Source organism: Montipora capricornis, chromosome 8 (genome assembly GCF_036669925.1).
Source record: "Montipora capricornis isolate CH-2021 chromosome 8, ASM3666992v2, whole genome shotgun sequence".
Lineage (NCBI taxonomy): Eukaryota > Metazoa > Cnidaria > Anthozoa > Scleractinia > Acroporidae > Montipora > Montipora capricornis.
In genome coordinates this window covers 4180062-4194202 of record NC_090890.1, presented here as the reverse complement: position 1 = coordinate 4194202, position 14141 = coordinate 4180062, and the positions used below count along the sequence as shown (strand labels likewise).

At 38.6% G+C, this 14141-nt stretch overlaps 1 protein-coding gene across 1 annotated transcript; it reads right to left on the bottom strand.

The window, feature by feature from the left end:
* Nucleotides 1-279: 279 nt before the first annotated feature.
* On the bottom strand, nucleotides 280-5751 carry LOC138013588 (uncharacterized). The gene has a single exon (XM_068860690.1). The coding sequence runs from the start codon at nucleotides 5749-5751 to the stop codon at nucleotides 280-282; it is 5472 nt and encodes a 1823-aa protein (XP_068716791.1).
* Nucleotides 5752-14141: the final 8390 nt, after the last annotated feature.

Genomic DNA, 14141 nt, shown 5'->3' with positions numbered 1-14141 from the left:
ATCGGTATAAGTAATACAAGTCTCTGTACAGGACGTTGAACAGTGACATATCCTTTGCCTTGGTATTGCTTCATAGGTTCGTTTACGGTGAGATTCTTGTATTGCACGTCTACTGCACTATTCAAGAAGAGCGAGAGCTGGAACTAATCGAACGAAATCTAAACTTTAACAAAGAGGAAAATCGCTGGGTCGCTGAGTATCCCTGGATCAAATACAAGGTACCTCTTATAGATAAGCAAGGTCACGTCATCGAATTCGAAGCTTACGGCATCGAAAGGATCACCTCAGACGTTGAACAGTGACATATCCTTTGCCTTGGTATTGCTTCATAGGTTCGTTTACGGTGAGATTCTTGTATTGCACGTCTACTCTTCGCACTTTCCCATCTGCACCTGGGTAAACATTTGACACTTTTCCAAGCTTCCAGTTTCCTCTCACTAAGTTGGAATCTTGTATCATAACTACGTCTCCGATTTTCAAATTTCGGTGAGATGTGTGCCATTTTTGCCTTAATATCAAGCTTGGGAAGTAGTTCGAGTTCCATTTTTTCCAGAATGTATGAACAATTGTCTGGACGAACGTGAAACGTTTTTGGGTGTTCGCGTTTTCATCAAATGGGCCATTTGGTATCCTGCTTGTGGCTCTGCCTAACAGTAAGTCATTTGGGCATAAATATGCTCCGTCCTCAGGGGATGTTGGGTGTCGCCCTATTGGTCTTTCATTCAGCAAGTTGGCAATCTCGAATAAAACTGTTTGCAATTCAGAGAAGGTTAAAGCATTTTCACCAACCGAGAATTCAATTGCTCGCTTGACCGATCTTATAAGAGCTTCAGTTACTCCATTTTGCCATGGGGCATCTGCTGGGGTGAAGATCCATTGCAATCCTTTCATGACGCCATATTCCTTAATTTTCTTCCAATCCCATGTTTTTGTTATAGCGGTTAGTTCCTTACTTGCTGCAATTAGTTGAGTACCGTTGTCAGACAATAGCTTGGATGGATATCCGTTTAGGGACACAAATCTTCTGAGTACCATCAGAAATTTGTCTGTACTATAATCTGCTGCCAGATCCAGATAAACAGCTCTTGTTCCGAGACAATTAAATATTACTCCATAAGCTTTAGAGAACGTTCTCTTCTTTACCTCGTCCCGAATTTTAAAGGGACCAAAAAGATCAATTCCTGTACTGTACCATGGCGGTGCTGGCTTCAATCTGTCTTCAGGTAATTGGCCCATCACTTGCTGACTTGTTTTCTTAGCAAGTTTTTTGCAGATAACGCATCTGAACTTAATCGATTTTACCAACTTAAGGAGTTTGGGTATCCAGTATTTGGTGCGCACTTTGCTGGCAGTAGTTAGAATGCCATGATGTCCTCTTGCATGAGTTTGTGCTACATAGAGATGTGAGAACGGATGATCATATGGTAGTAATATAACTTCGTTGTCACCGTAATTTGTTTGTAACTTTGCAGTACGACTGCTTACTACATAGATGCCGTCTTTGCGTGTGATAGGACACAAACGGTTGTACTTGCCATTTTCAATATCATTTCTCATGTTCTGCTGAATCTCTTTGATCCAGAAAATCTCTGACTTTTTAATATCTTCAGGTGTCAGTTCTTGCGTTGCGCTTTTAAATGACGGTTTGGGAAATTTGCTGTAAAATTTCAAAATTCTTGCAGTGACACGTAGTAGTTTGCCGTAACTCGAATATTTGGCGATGTCAATTCGTAACGCTAGGGTATCATGAGTTCCTTCTATCTTCGTTACCATTGTAGTCCGGATTACTTCGGATAGTTTTGGCTCCAAGTAATCACGAGTGATTGGCCACTTGTCTTCTGTTTGTTTAAGAAAATCGGGACCCTTTTGCCATGTGCTTTCAAGTCCAATGTCATCGGGCTTCCTGCCTCTTGTCAAACAGTCAGCTATGTTATATTTACTCTCTACCCAATACCAGTTTTCAGGGTTTGTTCCTTCCTGTATTTCACCTATTCTAGTAGCGGCGAACGTGTTGAACCCGTATGAGCTTTTCTGTATCATGGCATGTACAATCTGAGAATCTACGATGTGGTAGATCTTTTCAAAGCGATATCTACATTCCTTTTCTATGAACACTTTTAGGCGTTTGTTCAGTACCGCTCCACACAGTTCTATACGGTCAATGGACATCTTTTTTATTGGTGCAAGACGATTTTTGGACAGTATTAAATTGCTCTCAAATTGGTTATTCTTTCTTTGCCACCGTACATATGCACATGCAGCGTATGCGTCTTTGGATGCGTCACTAAACACAACGAGAATGGGGTCGCCAATAGCATCCATTGGTTTAAGGCATCTCGTAAATCTGATTTGATTCATGTCTTTCAAATCGTTGAAGAAAATAGACCAATTCTGTTGGTTTTCCTCGGGTATAGGGTCGTCCCAGTCAAGTTTCGGTTCAGTTCCCCACAAACGGCGTAAAAGAATTTTGGCCCTTACTGTAAATGGTCCTGCCAACCCTAGGGGATCATACACGCTGTTGATCTGTGACAAGATTATACGCTTTGTGAGCTGTTGGGGATCTTGGGTGGGGACGATATCGCTCGTAGACCTTGAAGTATGTATTCGCTTGGTAGTAAAGTTAACCTTGACTTCGAAACACAGTTGATCTTCTGATTGACTCCATTTAACTCCAAGTATCTTTTCTGTTTGTTCCTCGATCGGTATATTTGTTTTTTCTTGTCTGTCAGTATCGCTTGAGAACATCCACTCTTTGACTTCAAATCCTCCTTTAATAATAGCCTTCTCGATATCTTGAGTCAGTTTAATAGCTTGTTTGCGATCGTCCGTACTTTCGATTATGTCGTCCATGTACGTATTTCTTTGTATTATATCTGCTGCTTCTGGGTATTTCTCTCTTGACATCTCTGCGGTTTTTCTCAGAGCAACGGTTGCAATTGTAGCTGACGGCTTGTCACCGAATGAAACTCTGAGCATTATGTATGTGTCGGGTTCTCTTGTACTATCCATATCCCTCCACAGAAATCGGTGGGTGTGCTGATCTAACTCTGTCATCTTCACAGTGTGGTACATCTTTTTAATATCACCAATGAAGGCTACTTTATTCTCTCGGAAACGTATAAGGACTCCCAATAAGTTATTGAGTAGGTCAGGACCTTTAGCCCAATACTCATTCAAGATATGACCCATGTAATTGGCGCTGCTATTGAACACTATGCGCACTGGGGTAGATTTGGAATCAGGCTTGAGAACTTCATGATGTCCGATATAATGCACCGGTCCTTTGTAGAGTGTTAGTTCCTTTTTGGAGAGTTTCCTTGCAACTCCTCTAGTTACCATGTCTTTTATCTGGTTGTCATACACTTTTGCGTGTTCGGTGTTCCTTCTTAGACGTTTCTCGGTCGTTATCAGTTTCGCGAAAGCGACCTTCCGGTTGTCAGGAAGATTCTGAGGATCCTTGATCCAGGGATACTCAGCGACCCAGCGATTTTCCTCTTTGTTAAAGTTTAGATTTCGTTCGATTAGTTCCAGCTCTCGCTCTTCTTGAATAGTGCAGTCTTTCGCGCCTAAGGAACATTTTCCACATCTACATCCTCCACATTTCGGTTTGCATTCTACGCCAAGGTTCTCAATTTTGTAAAAGTCTTCTATATTGATTTTGCCTACAACTGTGTTGACTCTGGCATTGATGAAATCGTGATACAGATGTGATTCTTTAAGTAACGGGTGCGTTCCTCCAATACATCGCCCGAAACGATTCCTTAAGAGCACAAGATGACCGATGTTTTGTTCTCTTTCCGGGTGATAGGCTGCATATTCGTAACCGATTAAAATGTCCACAGGTCCTGAGGGTCGCTCGATTTCTTCCTTTGTGACGTTCTTGAAAAGATGTACTATGTCGTCTATGTTAACACTTTCAATGTCTGAGGTGATCCTTTCGATGCCGTAAGCTTCGAATTCGATGACGTGACCTTGCTTATCTATAAGAGGTACCTTGTATTTGTTGGTCTTAATCTTCTCGCTCTGTGCTCCAACTTTGATGACTGAAAGTTCGACTTTGGATCCTTTAAGTTTCTCTTGCTTTGCTTTAGTGTTTGTGATAAAACAAAGTGATGCGGCGTTATCCCACATTATATTAGCTTCTCCTCTTTTGGTTTTAACTCTTTGTACTTGTAACAGGCAGGTGTCAATTTTTGTATTGTGGCATACATTTGCTGAGGCTGAGACTTCCTGAGGTGTTTCTTCCGTCTCGTGTATAGATGGATGGTGCTTTCTTGTGCAGCCGCCTACACCACAGTCTTTCCTTGATTTGCATGTACGTTGTCGATGACCGATCTTTAGGCACGACCAACAGGCTCGTTTATCTTTGATGATCGTCCTTTTCTCTTCTATTGGCTTGGCTAAATAAATTCTGCAGTCTGCTGTCCAATGTCTTCCGTGTTCATGAATCAGACATTTTGGTTTGGGTTCTTTGCTTACTTCCTCGACGCCTTCTGTATAGTGCGATGTGCCTCTGTAATGTTGATTGTTGGTCGTCGTCCGAAGAGAAGCACTGTCGTATTCAATAGCACTCCTTTGATTTTGCAGAAATTCAAGAAGACTAGGGAACTTTTTTGATTTGTCGATGTGACTTCCGTGACAACTAACCATTTCCGCCCATTTTCTTCTGATGTCTGTTGATAAAGCTTTCTCTATAATACTGACCGAACTCGTTGTTGTAATTTCCGCTTCTAGACCGAGTCTTGTGAGGTCTCTGTATCCGTCTTCTACAAGAGTCACGAATTCGATGAAACGTTTATCTTCTCCTTCCTTAAGTGTTCTGAATCTACGTATGCCGTCAATGATAACGTCTGCAATTTTGGCTGGATCTCCATACTTTTCGTCCAGTCTTCGCCACATTTCTTGCACATCGTCGTCTATGCTCTTTACCAGGCCTTCGGGTTCTTTTCCAAGACAAGAGCGTAGCACATATGCGGCATCTCTTCCACGAATTTGTGGCATGACTTGTTTGTTGAAATCTCTTTTAAACTGAGGGTAATGACGTAGTTCTCCATCAAAGTGCGGCATTTTTACCTTTTCCAGGTGTAGAAAGGAAGAAGTCGCGTCAGATTCCTGTTTTATCTGCTCTTGTTCTTTTACGTTAGTATATCTAACTACAATTTGTTCAACAATTTCGTAATAATAGGTTTGGATTTTAGCTATCCATTGCATCTCAGATTCGGCTGATTCAAAGGGCAATAATTCTAACAGTTCAGCGTTAAAGGTTTTGCAATCTTGAAATTGATCTTCTATTTGTTTCTGTAAGTCTTTTAACGCAAAATTGGGCATTTCTTTTGACTGCAACGCGTGCGAAATACTTTCGTAAGAAGCTTCGAAAACAGCGCGCGCAGTGTTCCTTTTAACTTTTGCGTTGTCAATGGCCTCTTGACGAGCCGCGTGCTCGCGCGTTGCCTTTTCGCTTGTAGTGACATTTTCGACATATTTCACTTTACGATTAAATGCATTGGAATATTTTTCCTCGACTTCCGTCATCCAGATTTCTTCTTCGTCCACTAAATGCTCGTCAGTCAGGAAGTTAACATACTCTAAGTGCTTCCCTTCCAGTTCTTCCCATGCATCAACAAGTTTTGAGTAATTGGTTTCTACTACCTCGATTCCTTGGCTTGTCTCTATGGACTTGATCAAAATGTTCCGCTTTCGTGTGAAGTTTCCCTTGGCAATTCGCCGTGAATTCTTAGCTTTGTCGGTCATCTTCTGTTCCAGTCGTCGCTTAGTAGCTAACCACACTGGATTTTGAATGTATTGCTAGCGAGGATTAACTAACCACGGTTTTAAACAACTCCATTTATTACACCAGCTTTCTGTCAGTCGCTGTACTTTTCACAAGGGAGGTTGAATAGGGTTCAAAATCTAAATTACAGCAAATCGCGTTAGTGATATGAAAAACAGTTATCCCTTATAATCAAGCAAAGATATTTACCCAGTGGTATCTCACAGTTTCTCTCAATTCCTCTTACTAGCAAGTGACTTAAGTTGCGTAATCATGTCTATGACGTCACCTAACAAATTCTAATCACGGATTGTTGGCGATACACTGTGGAATGTCTTTATCATGGTATAATCAACAAGGAAATGCCATGATACTAAAGTTGCCGAAGTTTAATATCATCGTCTGGTCATAAAGGGTAAGTGATTGTAAAGCTGTGGAATTTCTTTATCATGGTATGATCAACAAGGAAATGCCGTGATACTAAAGTTGCGGAAGTTTAATATCATCGTCTGGTCATAAAGTGTAAGTGATTGTAAAGCTGTGGAATTTCTTTATCATGGTATGATCAACAACGAAATGCCACGATACTAAAGTTGCGAAAGTTTAATATCATCGTCTGGTCATAAAGGGTAAGTGATTGTAAAGGTGTGGAATTTCTTTATCATGGTATGATCAACAGGGAAATGCCACGATACTAAAGTTGCGAAAGTTTAATATCATCGTCTGGTCATGAAGGGTAAGTGATTGTGAAGATGTGGAATTTCTTTATCATGGTATGATCAACAAGGAAATGCCACGATACTAAAGTTGCGAAAGTTTAATATCATCGTCTGGTCATAGAGGGCAAGTAATACTAAAGCTGTGGAATTTCTTTATCATGGTATGATCAACAGGGAAATGCCACGATACTAAAGTTGCGGAAGTTTAATATCATCGTCTGGTCATAAAGGGTAAGTGATTGTAAAGCTGTGGAATTTCTTTATCATGGTATGATCAACAAGGAAATGCCGTGATACTAAAGTTGCGGAAGTTTAATATTATCGTCTGGTCATAAAGGGTAAGTGATTGTAAAGCTGTGGAATTTCTTTATCATGGTATGATCAACAAGGAAATGCCATGATACTAAAGTTGCGGAAGTTTAATATCATCGTCTGGTCATGAAGGGTAAGTGATTGTGAAGCTGTGGAATTTCTTTATCATGGTATGATCAACAAGGAAATGCCACGATACTAAAGTTGCGAAAGTTTAATATCATCGTCTGGTCATAGAGGGCAAGTAATACTAAAGCTGTGGAATTTCTTTATCATGGTATGATCAACAGGGAAATGCCACGATACTAAAGTTGCGGAAGTTTAATATCATCGTCTGGTCATAAAGGGTAAGTGATTGTAAAGCTGTGGAATTTCTTTATCATGGTATGATCAACAAGGAAATGCCGTGATACTAAAGTTGCGGAAGTTTAATATCATGGTCTAGTCATAAAGGGTAAGTGATTGTAAAGCTGTGGAATTTCTTTATCATGGTATGATCAACAAGGAAATGCCATGATACTAAAGTTGCGGAAGTTTAATATCATCGTCTGGTCATAAAGGGTAAGTGATTGTAAAGCTGTGGAATTTCTTTATCATGGTATGATCAACAAGGAAATGCCGTGATACTAAAGTTGCGGAAGTTTAATATCATCGTCTGGTCATAAAGTGTAAGTGATTGTAAAGCTGTGGAATTTCTTTATCATGGTATGATCAACAAGGAATGCCACGATACTAAAGTTGCGAAAGTTTAATATCATCGTCTGGTCATAAAGGGTAAGTGATTGTAAAGCTGTGGAATTTCTTTATCATGGTATGATCAACAAGGAAATGCCACGATGCTAAAGTTGCAAAAGTTTAATATCATCGTCTGGTCATAGAGGGCAAGTAATACTAAAGCTGTGGAATTTCTTTATCATGGTATGATCAACAAGGAAATGCCATGATACTAAAGTTGCGGAAGTTTAATATCATCGTCTGGTCATAAAGGGTAAGTGATTGTAAAGCTGTGGAATTTCTTTATCATGGTATGATCAAAAAGCAAATGCCACGATACTAAAGTTGCGAAAGTTTAATATCATCGTCTGGTCATAGAGGGCAAGTAATACTAAAGCTGTGGAATTTCTTTATCATGGTATGATCAACAAGGAAATGCCACGATACTAAAGGTGCGCAAGTTTAATATCATCGTCTAGTCATAAAGGGTAATTGATTGTAAAGCTGTGGAATTTCTTTATCATGGTATGAGCTACAAGGAAATGCCGTGATACTAAAGTTGCGGAAGTTTAATATCATCGTCTGGTCATAAAGGGTAAGTGATTGTAAAGCTGTGGAATTTGTTTTTCATTGTATGAGCAACAAGGAAATGCCGTGATACTAAAGTTGCGGAAGTTTAATATCATCGTCTGGTCATAAAGGGTAAGTGATTGTAAAGCTGTGGAATTTCTTTATCATGGTATGATCAACAAGGAAATGCCGTGATACTAAAGTTGCGGAAGTTTAATATCATCGTCTGGTCATAAAGTGTAAGTGATTGTAAAGCTGTGGAATTTCTTTATCATGGTATGATCAACAAGGAATGCCACGATACTAAAGTTGCGAAAGTTTAATATCATCGTCTGGTCATAAAGGGTAAGTGATTGTAAAGCTGTGGAATTTCTTTATCATGGTATGATCAACAAGGAAATGCCACGATGCTAAAGTTGCAAAAGTTTAATATCATCGTCTGGTCATAGAGGGCAAGTAATACTAAAGCTGTGGAATTTCTTTATCATGGTATGATCAACAAGAAAATGCCATGATACTAAAGTTGCGGAAGTTTAATATCATCGTCTGGTCATAGAGGGCAAGTAATACTAAAGCTGTGGAATTTCTTTATCATGGTATGATCAACAAGGAATGCCACGATACTAAAGTTACGAAAGTTTAATATCATCGTCTGGTCATAAAGGGTAAGTGATTGTAAAGCTGTGGAATTTCTTTATCATGGTATGATCAACAAGCAAATGCCACGATACTAAAGTTGCGAAAGTTTAATATCATCGTCTGGTCATAGAGGGCAAGTAATACTAAAGCTGTGGAATTTCTTTATCATGGTATGATCAACAAGGAAATGCCACGATACTAAAGGTGCGCAAGTTTAATATCATCGTCTAGTCATAAAGGGTAATTGATTGTAAAGCTGTGGAATTTCTTTATCATGGTATGAGCAACAAGGAAATGCCGTGATACTAAAGTTGCGGAAGTTGAATATCATCGTCTGGTCATAAAGGGTAAGTGATTGTAAAGCTGTGGAATTTGTTTTTCATGGTATGAGCAACAAGGAAATGCCGTGATACTAAAGTTGCGGAAGTTTAATATCATCGTCTGGTCATAAAGGGTAAGTGATTGTTAAGCTGTGGAATTTCTTTATCATGGTATGAGCAACAAGGAAATGCCGTGATACTAAAGTTGCGGAAGTTTAATATCATCGTCTGCTCATAAAGGGTAAGTGATTGTAAAGCTGTGGAATTTCTTTATCATGGTATGATCAACAAGGAAATGCCATGATACTAAAGTTGCGGAAGTTTAATATCATCGTCTGGTCATAAAGGGTAAGTGATTGTAAAGCTGTGGAATTTCTTTATCATGGTATGAGCAACAAGGAAATGCCGTGATACTAAAGTTGCGGAAGTTTAATATCATCGTCTGGTCATAAAGGGTAAGTGATTGTAAAGCTGTGGAATTTCTTTATCATGGTATGATCAACAAGGAAATGCCACGATACTAAAGTTGGGGAAGTTTAATATCATCGTCTGGTCATAAAGGGTAAGTGATTGTAAAGCTGTGGAATTTCTTTATCATGGTATGAGCAACAAGGAAATGCCGTGATACTAAAGTTGCGGAAGTTTAATATCATCGTCTGGTCATAAAGGGTAAGTGATTGTAAAGCAGTGGAATTTCTTTATCATGGTATGATCAACAAGGAAATGCCATGATACTAAAGTTGCGGAAGTTTAATATCATCGTCTGGTCATAAAGGGTAAGTGATTGTTAAGCTGTGGAATTTCTTTATCATGGTATGAGCAACAAGGAAATGCCGTGATACTAAAGTTGCGGAAGTTTAATATCATCGTCTGGTCATAAAGGGTAAGTTATTGTAAAAATGTGGAATTTCTTTATCATGGTATGATCAACAAGGAAATGCCACGATACTAAAGTTGCGGAAGTTTAATATCATCGTCTGGTCATAGAGGGCAAGTAATACTGAAGCTGTGGAATTTCTTTATCATGGTATGATCAAGAGAGAAATGCCACGATACTAAAGTTGCGGAAGTTTAATATCATCGTCTGGTCATAAAGGGTAAGTGATTGTAAAGCTGTGGAATTTCTTTATCATGGTATGATCAACAAGGAAATGCCGTGATACTAAAGTTGCGGAAGTTTAATATCATCGTCTGGTCATAGAGGGCAAGTAATACTAAAGCTGTGCAATTTCTTTATCACGGTATGATCAACAAGGAAATGCCACGATACTAAAGTTGCGGAAGTTTAATATCATCGTCTGGTCATAGAGGGCAAGTAATACTAAAGCTGTGCAATTTCTTTATCACGGTATGATCAACAAGGAAATGCCACGATACTAAAGTTGCGGAAGTTTAATATCATCGTTTGGTCATACAGGGCAAGTAATACTAAAGGTGTGGAATTTCTTTATCATGGTATGATCAACAAGGAAATGGCGTGATACTAAAGTTGGGGAAGTTTAATATCATCGTCTGGTCATAGAGGGCAAGTAATACTAAAGCTGTGGAATTTCTTTATCATGGTATGATCAACAGGGAAATGCCGCGATACTAAAGTTGCGGAAGTTTAATATCATCGCCTGGTCATAAAGGGTAAGTGATTGTAAAGCTGTGGAATTTCTTTATCATGGTATGATCAACAAGGAAATGCCGTGATAAGAAAGTTGCGGAAGTTTAATATCATCGTCTGGTCATAGAGGGCAAGTAATACTAAAGCTGTGGAATTTCTTTATCATGGTATGATCAACAAGGAAATGGCGTGATACTAAAGTTGCGGAAGTTTAATATCATCGTCTGGTCATAGAGGGCAAGTAATACTAAAGCTGTGGAATTTCTTTATCATGGTATGATCAACAAGGAAATGCCGTGATACTAAAGTTGCGGAAGTTTAATATCATCGTCTGGTCATAGAGGGCAAGTAATACTAAAGCTGTGGAATTTCTTTATCATGGTATGATCAACAAGGAAATGCCGTGATACTAAAGTTGCGGAAGTTGAATATCATCGTCTGGTCATAGAGGGCAAGTAATACTAAAGCTGTGGAATTTCTTTATCATGGTATGATCAACAGGGAAATGCCACGATACTAAAGTTGCGGAAGTTTAATATCATCGTCTGGTCATAAAGGGTAAGTGATTGTAAAGCTGTGGAATTTCTTTATCATGGTATGATCAACAAGGAAATGCCGTGATACTAAAGTTGCGGAAGTTTAATATCATCGTCTGGTCATAGAGGGCAAGTAATACTAAAGTTGTGGAGTTTCTTTATCATGGTATGATCAACAGGGAAATGCCACGATGCTAAAGTTGCGGAAGTTTAATATCATCGTCTGGTCATAAAGGGTAAGTGATTGTAAAGCTGTGGAATTTCTTTATCATGGTATGATCAAGAAGGAAATGCCGTGATACTAAAGTTGCGGAAGTTTAATATCATCGTCTGGTCATAAACGGTAAGTGATTGTAAAGCTGTGGAATTTCTTTATCATGGTATGATCAACAAGGAAATGCCATGATACTAAAGTTGCGGAAGTTTAATATCATCGTCTGGTCATAAAGGGTAAGTGATTGTTAAGCTGTGCAATTTCTTTATCATGGTATGAGCAACAAGGAAATGCCGTGATACTAAAGTTGCGGAAGTTTAATATCATCGTCTGGTCATAAAGGGTAAGTGATTGTAAAGCTGTGGAATTTCTTTATCATGGTATGATCAACAAGGAAATGCCATGATACTAAAGTTGCGGAAGTTTAATATCATCGTCTGGTCATAAAGGGTAAGTGATTGTAAAGCTGTGGAATTTCTTTATCATGGTATGAGCAACAAGGAAATGCCGTGATACTAAAGTTGCGGAAGTTTAATATCATCGTCTGGTCATAAAGGGTAAGTGATTGTAAAGCTGTGGAATTTCTTTATCATGGTATGATCAACAAGGAAATGCCACGATACTAAAGTTGCGGAAGTTTAATATCATCGTCTGGTCATAAAGGGTAAGTGATTGTAAAGCTGTGGAATTTCTTTATCATGGTATGAGCAACAAGGAAATGCCGTGATACTAAAGTTGCGGAAGTTTGATATCATCGTCTGGTCATAAAGGGTAAGTGATTGTAAAGCTGTGGAATTTCTTTATCATGGTATGATCAACAAGGAAATGCCATGATACTAAAGTTGCGGAAGTTTAATATCATCGTCTGGTCATAAAGGGTAAGTGATTGTTAAGCTGTGGAATTTCTTTATCATGGTATGAGCAACAAGGAAATGCCGTGATACTAAAGTTGCGGAAGTTTAATATCATCGTCTGGTCATAAAGGGTAAGTGATTGTAAAGCTGTGCAATTTCTTTATCATGGTATGATCAACAAGGAAATGCCACGATACTAAAGTTGCGGAAGTTTAATATCATCGTTTAGTCATAGAGGGCAAGTAATACTGAAGCTGTGGAATTTCTTTATCATGGTATGATCAACAGGGAAATGCCACGATACTAAAGTTGCGGAAGTTTAATATCATCGTCTGGTCATAAAGGGTAAGTGATTGTAAAGCTGTGGAATTTCTTTATCATGGTATGATCAACAAGGAAATGCCGTGATACTAAAGTTGCGGAAGTTTAATATCATTGTCTGGTCATAGAGGGCAAGTAATACTAAAGCTGTGCAATTTCTTTATCATGGTATGATCAACAAGGAAATGCCACGATACTAAAGTTGCGGAAGTTTAATATCATTGTCTGGTCATAGAGGGCAAGTAATACTAAAGCTGTGGAATTTCTTTATCATGGTATGATCAACAAGGAAATGCCATAATACTAAAGTTGCAGAAGTTTAATATCATCGTCTGGTCATACAAGGCAAGTAATACTAAAGCTGTGGAATTTCTTTATCATGGTATGATCAACAAGGAAATGGCGTGATACTAAAGTTGCGGAAGTTTAATATTTTATCGTCTGGTCATAGAGGGCAAGTAATACTAAAGCTGTGGAATTTCTTTATCATGGTATGATCAACAGGGAAATGCCACGATACTAAAGTTGCGGAAGTTTAATATCATCGTCTGGTCATAAAGGGTAAGTGATTGTAAAGCTGTGGAATTTCTTTATCATGGTATGATCAACAAGGAAATGGCGTGATACTAAAGTTGCGGAAGTTTAATATCATCGTCTGGTCATAGAGGGCAAGTAATACTAAAGCTGTGGAATTTCTTTATCATGGTATGATCAACAAGGAAATGGCGTGATACTAAAGTTGCGGAAGTTTAATATCATCGTCTGGTCATAGAGGGCAAGTAATACTAAAGCTGTGGAATTTCTTTATCATGGTATGATCAACAAGGAAATGCCGTGATACTAAAGTTGCGGAAGTTTAATATCATCGTCTGGTCATAGAGGGCAAGTAATACTAAAGTTGTGGAATTTCTTTATCATGGTATGATCAACAGGGAAATGCCACGATACTAAAGTTGCGGAAGTTTAATATCATCGTCTGGTCATAAAGGGTAAGTGATTTTAAAGCTGTGGAATTTCTTTATCATGGTATGATCAACAAGGAAATGCCGTGATACTAAAGTTGCGGAAGTTTAATATCATCGTCTGGTCATAGAGGGCAAGTAATACTAAAGTTGTGGAATTTCTTTATCATGGTATGATCAACAGGGAAATGCCACGATACTAAAGTTGCGGAAGTTTAATATCATCGTCTGGTCATAAAGGGTAAGTGATTGTAAAGCTGTGGAATTTCTTTATCATGGTATGATCAACAAGGAAATGGCGTGATACTAAAGTTGCGAAAGTTTATTATCATCGTCTGGTCATAAAGGGTAAGTAATACTAAAGGTGTGGAATTTCTTTATCATGGTATGATCAACAAGGAAATGCCATGATACTAAAGTTGCGAAAGTTTATTATCATCGTCTGGTCATAAAGGGTAAGTAATACTAAAGCTGTGGAGTTTCTTTATCATGCTATGATCAACAAGGAAATGCCACGATACTAAAGTTGTGAAAGTTTAATATCATCGTCTGGTCAGAAAGGGTAAGTAATACTAAAGCTGTGGAATTTCTTTATCATGGT